This window comes from Manacus candei, unplaced genomic scaffold (genome assembly GCF_025592945.1).
Source record: "Manacus candei isolate 608988 ecotype Guabito, Panama unplaced genomic scaffold, ASM2559294v1 h1tg000011l, whole genome shotgun sequence".
Taxonomy (NCBI): Eukaryota; Metazoa; Chordata; class Aves; order Passeriformes; family Pipridae; genus Manacus; species Manacus candei.
Genome location: NW_026138059.1, coordinates 30,284,763 through 30,292,525, shown reverse-complemented (window position 1 = coordinate 30,292,525; position 7,763 = coordinate 30,284,763). Strand labels below are relative to the sequence as shown.

At 40.0% G+C, this 7,763-nt stretch overlaps 1 protein-coding gene across 3 annotated transcripts in view; it reads left to right on the top strand.

Moving 5' to 3' along the window:
* The first annotated feature begins 2,122 nt into the window (after positions 1 to 2,122).
* Positions 2,123 to 7,763, top strand: part of MMS22L (MMS22 like, DNA repair protein) — a 98,027-nt gene continuing 92,386 nt past the window's right edge. Inside the window, exons 1-3 of one of the 3 annotated variants that reach the window (XM_051778163.1) lie at positions 2,123 to 2,270; positions 3,689 to 3,870; positions 5,556 to 5,681. In XM_051778163.1, the coding sequence (XP_051634123.1) occupies positions 3,698 to 3,870; positions 5,556 to 5,681 (299 nt within the window). In that variant the 5' untranslated portion in view covers positions 2,123 to 2,270; positions 3,689 to 3,697. Of the gene's footprint in view, positions 2,271 to 2,327; positions 2,468 to 3,688; positions 3,871 to 5,555; positions 5,682 to 7,763 lie in introns of those variants that run through there. The other 2 variants (XM_051778160.1, XM_051778162.1) reach the window with 2 other exon arrangements.

Here is a 7,763-nt window from a genome sequence, read left to right as displayed (position 1 = left end):
CCACTCACTGCCTTGAAACCAAATAAACAAATATACAAACATATATATACACACACACACACACATGTATATATATAGGCTGTTTCAGAGAAGATGCTTAGGAAATATACTATGAAAAAACAGGAGCTGGATCAGCTCTCTTACCTCAGTTCCCTCTTGGCACGGGATAGATAACATCCTTTCATCCCAGGAAGGAGAAAAGTCCAATTCAACATCCAGTGTGTTGATTTTTTCCCACACGATGCCTGCTGCCATGTTAAATAAAGAAAATGATCACTGAGGATGCAGCTTTTGTCTCCAAATATTTGAATACTGCCTTTTAGTGACAAGGACCCCAGGAACCTTCACACATCTGGCAGCACACACCGCTGGCTGCAGCTGCTGCAATGGGATTTTTCCTCAACCCTATTTCATTTCCAGCTCCTTTTCTTCCCCATCCTGAGGAAGTTTAATCACCGAGCATGGCTGGGGAAGAAAAAAAAAAAAGAAAAGAAAGAAAAAAAGGAAAGGTGGCATTGCAATCCTAAGCTTTCTTGGTTCTTTCCTAGAGACAGGGACTGCAGCAACCACCTTGCATCTTTGTCTAGTTATTTTAGCATGTGCGTGCAAGAGGGGAGGAAAAAAAAAGAGTGAAAATTATTCAGGCATAATGCAATAGACATAAAGAGAGACAAAAAGACAGGGAGAGAAAGAGAGGGGAAGAGAAAGAGGGAGAGAGAGGGAGAGAGAGGAAACAGAAAGACTAAGAGAGGGAGAGGGGGCTGTCAGTGCAGATAAATCTGCATATGGAAATCAGGGTTATCCTGGGTACAGTTTTATTTAACCATGATGTACTGTTTTTTTAATTAGAGAGGAATTTAAAGAAGGAAATGAGAGATTCTTACAGACGCTGAAGCAAACGAAGCATTTTGAATCATACCAGAGTTTTCACAGCAAGATGTAGCAGCAACAACAAAACTTTTTATAGCAACTTTCTTACTAGAAGCAAGTTCCGTGCACTGCTGTTAGCTTGCACCCGAAAGCTAGGCAAAAGTGGAAGAGCATTCATTTTGAAATGAAATCAAACCACAGCAATCCAAAATAATATAATATTTTTTAAAAAGACCAGAAACCACTGGCTGTATAGTATGCGTTTTAAGCTATGTTATGCTAGGCACAGGTGTTAGGACTTTCACCCTACACCTATTCAGTCACCCTAATCTATGGTGACTGACATACCCAATGAAGGTGCTTTAGTAAATGATAGGAGTGCTACCCAGCTTGAATTTCAAATGCACTAAACAGTACTTGATGAGAATTTCTTATGATTGGAGTTGTTGGGCATTACCTGGCAGACAAGGGAAGGTTGGATCTGGGTCTATAGGGCATCAGAAAAGACCAGAGGGACCTTTTGCCCATCTCTGTGAGGGAGCATGGAGATGAGTGAACTGAGAAGGCCTAAGAGAAGAAGGAAAATGAAGTTATTTAAAGGCTGGACAAGAAAGAAACCAGAGAAAGGTAGTGAACAATTGGAGTACAAGGGAACTTATAGGAAATATGAGGCAAGACTACTTACAAGAGCATGTAGTGCCAGGCCAAGGGGGAATGGGTTCAAATTGAAAGAGAGTAAATTTAAATTAGATATTACAAAAAAAAATTCTGTAAGGGTGGTGGGACACTGGAACAGGTTGCCTAAGGAACTTGTGGATGCCCCATCCCTGGAGCTGTTCAAGACCAGGCTGGATGGGGCTCTGAGCAATCTGATCTAGTGGAAGGTGTCCCTGCCCATGGCAGGGGGGTTGGAACTGTAAGGTCTCTTCCAACCCAAACCATCTTGATTCCATGATTCTGTGAGTACAAAGGAAGCTACATCTGATGTGGGCACTAAGTAGCTGTGGCAAGACGGTGGTGTTCAGGCGAGAGGTGGCCAGACACCACTTGTGGTGGGTGGCCGGGCAAGGGACGGCCACGGAAGCAGGGAAACCAAGGCGGCTTGGTGACACCGGGAGGAGCAGCCGGCGCCGCACGCGGCGAACCGCCCTGGGGTGGGCGGAGCAGAGCAGGCGACGTGAAACGGGTAGAGGAAGAGACCGCGCGGGAGGGAGGAGGAGGAACAGGACCAGGAGGAGGAGCAGTAGTAGGAGGAGGAGCAGGAGCGGCCGCCGCGGGAGGAGGAGCGGCCGGCGGCCAATCGGCGCCGCGGCGCATGCGCAGTGCCCGCGTGACGGTGGCGCGCGGGACGCACGGACGGGCGGCGGGCGCGGAAGGGGCTCGGCGGCCCCGCAGCGCAGGTACGGCCGCGGCGCCGCCCGGAGACCCCTGTGCTGCCCGCCGGCGGCTCCCTTGGCGGCTGGGATGCTCCTCTGGGCGGCTCCCTCGCCGGTTTGCGGCTTCTGCCCGCGCGTTGCAGCCCCCTGAGAGGTTTCTCCTGCATGGGTGACCAAGAAAGTTGCGGTGCTTAAAGTCATTTGGTTCCGCGGGATCAGGGGTGTCATAGACAAGTACAGAGCTGATGGGAGTTGCGGCCGGGAAGAGCTGCCCTTTTTGTACCTTTTCTCCCAGTGTTTTCTGTCGTCCGGGGCAGTTTCGTTACTCCAAATTGAACAGGCTTTCCTTAGAAATTCATGTGGTTGAGGACATTCCCTTCAGCTGCCTCGCCAGCTCTGCCAACACCCGTACGTAGGGACCTGCTGTAAACTGGAGCACTGAAGTCGTTCTTTCCCTTCTTGCTGCTCTGCAGAGATGTGAATGGATGGGAGAAAGTAGAACAGAAACTGTTTTCTTTTTTTTTTTTTTTCCTTGAGCTTATTTTTCAGTCAAGCCTGTACTACCCACTTCTAGCCATGGTGTAAACTAGTTTCTGCAAGAACTGTAACAAAATCTGCCAGCAATGAAATTGAAAACTTCATTTAGGGTCTTAGTTAAATTGTTTGCATATTTTTGTGGAACTCTGTGACACTTGTTACCTGGTTCGGCTCTTTTGATATGTTGTATATGAATACACTAACTAACTATACAGTGAAATTCTTTTGGACATGATAATCCTTCTTTGGTTTTGTTTCTTTTTTTTCAGATTCCTAGGTAATTAGACTTTTTTTTAAGAAGAATTTCTAACTATGTGAGAATCAGCTGTACAGTAATTTTTTGAGCTTTAAAACTTTACTATTTCAGAGTTCTGTAATTGTCATATGGGGTGTATTTACTGCTTCCTAGAAGGAGCTTAATCTGTAATGTTGCCTTAAAGTTATGGGCAACTGGGAACCTGTAATGCATGATGTATTTTCATAGCATAGCTACTCTGGTCATAAAATGAAGTGTTGCTCAAAATAGCTCACCCATGCCTTGTAATGCATTCCTGCATTTTTTGCCCCATATTTTGCCCTACTGCTAGTCTAACCTTGTGGCTAGTTAATTTAGATAGCTAAACCAGAAGGAAATGAATCTGTTCAGGGTTTTTTTTAGTTACTGATTTGAGTTCTTTAACAGGTTGTGACAGAGGAAGATGAAGTTGCACGAAGCGGCAGAATTTTCAGGCACAGTATGAAACCGTGATTGCCTGCCTTGGTGCTCTCAGCTTTTAGTCTTATGTTACAATTAATCGGATCTGTGTCCTCACTTGAGCTGAGGGATTATGCAGAGTTGTAACAATGAGAAATTTATTTGAAGAAACACTATGGGTATTTTAACATCTGTTTATTTTCTGGGTCAGGTGGAAGCAATGGAGGACAAATTTGAGGCTTTGTCCACACCCTCATTTTTTACTGAGAGCTTGGATATGGCAATGGAAGTGGAGAATGAGAAGCCACCTTGTTTTTCTTGTGCTTTTGACAACCAAAATGGAGGGAGAAGCTTCTCTGCGGAGTCTTATTTAGCAAATGGGTCTCTTAAGAGGTATGAGATTTTTTTGAATTACAAATATAAGAACCCTTTAAGATGTTCTTTCCACTCATATTTGGTGCCTCTGAACGCTGACAAGTTTCCAGATCAGTTTGTTCTTCAGCTCTTATGGTCCTGAGATCAACTTGGTGGTATACCAAAGTGGGAAGGGCAGTTGTGTTGATAAACAGCTTTGAACAGTGTTCTAGGTCCAATTCCTAGCTTTGTGAACTTGCTTTTAAGATATTGAAAAAGATATGTTTACAAGCCTGTTAGGATACTTCAAGACTGGCCTGTTGGACAACAGCATCTGAGATCACTTAAATCTCTGAAGGGGCTTCAGCACTGCTTTTCCCAGTCATATGCTCTATTAAATGCTGGCCCTTTCTCTCTTTTCCACACCACAGAAACAAACCTGCTCTGCCCAGCTGCCCCAGATTGCTGGGACTGTCCTTTGTAGCTTTAAGACCATCTTTCTCAAAGCTTTACCTTTGCCTGCATTCTTGATTTAAGGTTCAGAATTTGCATGCTCGGCAGGTAAGTATTTTCTGTGGTATTTTAAAATGTTACTTTGGTTTCGTTATCTGCTTTACTGTCTGTGATCCAGCTTAGTTTTCTGTGCCATTTGCTCATCCTACAGGGGTTGTCTTGTTTTTCCTGCAAAAGCCGAATCTTTCTGTCTGCCTTCCTGCCAACTCTCATATTATGTGTTATTTTGTTTATAACCTTCACTTCCACAGCCTTTTCTGTAAAGCCTTAGAGGGGGTTCCACTGCACCTCCCCCATTCCCTGCCTTATTTATGATATATTTTGGTTGGATCGTAGTGCCTTCATTCAAATCGATGTCAGGTAGAGTGCTGAAAGTTAGCTGAAATAGAAATATTTCTTGCATATTGGTGGATTGAGCTTCGTCTCTATGGTAGTATTTTATAAAGGGCCATGGGAAAATTCTGAAATAATTTACTTTGATATTATTATTATACAGCTTGCTGTGATTTTTTTTTTAAAGGACATTAATGAAATATTTTTCTATTTGTGCAATTAGTAATGTTTTAAAAATATCCAGGTATCTGATTTTCTACACTTTAAATAATATCAGAATTACCATTTTACTCATTTTTTTTTTTTTAGCCAGAGTGAAGGATATTTATGGCCTAGTGTTATTTAAGTTATAATGATGAGGTAATATTTTGACCCTCATCTGTTCACTTCCCTAAAATTGTGTTTTTATCAGTTTTCTGTATAAATATTATTAAATGTATATAAAGGAACTAATGTATGTTCTGTCATTAGTTATTAGGCATGTAGTGTGCATTGAGACAGATTCCAAACATACACTTATGGTGGAACGTGTTATCTTATGTAGCAGCCCTCTCTGTAAGGACTGACGTGTGCATGTTATGTCTTGGCCCCTCTGTAGGGATGAAGATGCTTCAAGGTGGTAGCTTGTTAATTTTTATTTGTTTCAAAATATGTTGTGACCTGTGACTATATCCTGTTTTCATGCTCTTGAAGCTAAGTGTTGTCATATACTATGTATCATATTGCTGTAAAATGTAAACTGTCTTTTGAGACATATATAGGATACATGTTGCTGATATATTCAGAAAGTATTGGTGGTACATAAGCCAGCTGTAGGTTTTGTATTCCATAGGTTTATTATTGGGGAATGTATGAATATTGTTGGCTCTATTTTACAGGGTTTTGCTGAGACTTGATCCTTCTCCAAATGACTATGAAGAAGATGTAGTGGAAATGTTTGGCTTTCAGTGGGTTACTGAAATGGCGTTAGTTGAATCCTGTGGATTTCTCTTTGGATTACTTAGGTATGACAATGTTGTATTTTACAATTAATCTGTTTCTGTAGTTATACCCACCTTAAAGATGTAACAAACTTTTCATTTTTTTGATAGTAATAACATAAAAGACTGGGCTATGCAATGCATCTAAAAAAGATTATGCTGTCTGTTTAATGCTCCAGTAAGTGATGGATAAGGCAGAGATGGGATTGCAGGAAGAAGTACATTGTGTCACTGATTTTTAATATTATGTGACTTAATAATAAGTTTCTCAGTAGTGCGATACATATCTTAGCCATCACTAGATAAAGAATTGGTAACTATAGTTATTACAAGAGAGTATTGGGGTTAATTTAGAAGGCTCTGGCTTCAGAATATATGAACAAACTGTGAGATTTCCTTGAAAGAGGTTGTGCTACCCATATAATAGAAGTTGTCTTTTGAAGATTTTTAGTCCCTTTTTGTGCATAAAGGAAAGTGGAGGTTAAAAATCAAATACTATAAATGCTGGATGCAGCACTTTCTTTAATTGTTTGGATTAGGATAGCTTCAGCAATCTCTTCGGATACAGTTACTCAGTGTTTGACTAATTCAATGTTGATGCTTAATCTGGTCAATGCAAATACACAGATCACTGATAATCCTCTTTGCTACTGATAATCCTCAGAATGTACAGCACATACAGAGAGCGGATGGGAGAGAAGCTTTTGTATGATTCCACAAATATATGTGATGTATTCCATCATTCCTTTCATTGTAGTGGATTCTGCCATGCCTTTAAGGTTTGACCAAGGGCATGATGTGAAACATGATTAATAGGGTCTGGCTTATTGAAACATGATAGCATAGATGGCAGGAAGTGTATTAAAACCAGTGTTATTTAGTTTTGCTTGATGCAAGCTTTGACTTTAAGATATTTAAAAAAAACCCAAAAACCCACAACCTGAAAACAAACTGATAATGAAGATTTAAGTTTAACTTAGTTAAAAATTTCAGCATTTAGTCTAATTTTTTGACTGTTCATTAACATAAAATCACTGGGCAGTGACACAGCAATGCAGTTGGTCTGTTGAATTAACTCCTTTTTTCCACTGTAGAAATTGTATGTGTTAGCTGTAAGTTACAATAGTTCTTGAGGATAAGCTGGCTGTAAATAGTTCAATTTATGAAGTACAGTTAATATCTTTGTTTAAATACATGCTTACAGAAACCTAGTCTTTTTTAATGTCTAAGTATAATATTAAAGATTGCAATTTAATGTTTTTAATATTGTAATAAATAATAATAGTATATTGCAGAACTGCAAGTTAAAGCAGTAATGGCATACTAATAATACATGTGATTACGTGATCACATAATTTTCATAGAAGTGTGAGTCAAAGTGAATGAGAGCCATGTAATCATTTAAGTGAGTATATTAAAACAATATATCTTTGATTAATAAACAGATGTACCAGTTTATCTCTCAGAATATTTATTTGCGAATCAAATTATTTAATGATTAACAACTGTGAGGATCAATCTTTCAGGTACAAATGCAAATTGAAATTAAAATTATTTATTTAAATGATGGCACTTACGTTATACTTCTCATGCCCGGTTTGTGCTTTTATTTTATTAGCCCATGGCATTTTGTCTTTTGTCAATTCACTGGGGAGTCTTTTTTTCTTTTGTGTGTGTATGTCTTCTTTTTGTCACTTTCCTTCTCTAACCTTCAGTCTCAACAGCTGTGTTTCATAAAGTCCTCCTATTTTAGACTTCCTCCTTTTTACATGGTTGAAATACTTGAAAATCCAAGCAGAAATTCAACTTGGATTTCAAAACAGACCAAAAAGCTCCACAACCCGTTTAAAGGGCTGAAGATAATCTAATCTTGGCTAGCTGACATGATTTTATCCAATGAGAAAGAACTAAGAGAGATAGTTTTAGTGTTTGCCCTTTAATATGCAGGTTGCAATTTGGATTTTTGGATCTGTTAGGTGCCTCCTAGTTTTCAGGGTTTTTTCTGTAAGAACATTTGATCTATGTTGGATCCAAGTATCCTGTGTTAGAATCCTTCAGTAGTTGTTGCAGAGAGCAAATGAGGCAGAGAGCCCACTCCTCAATTTA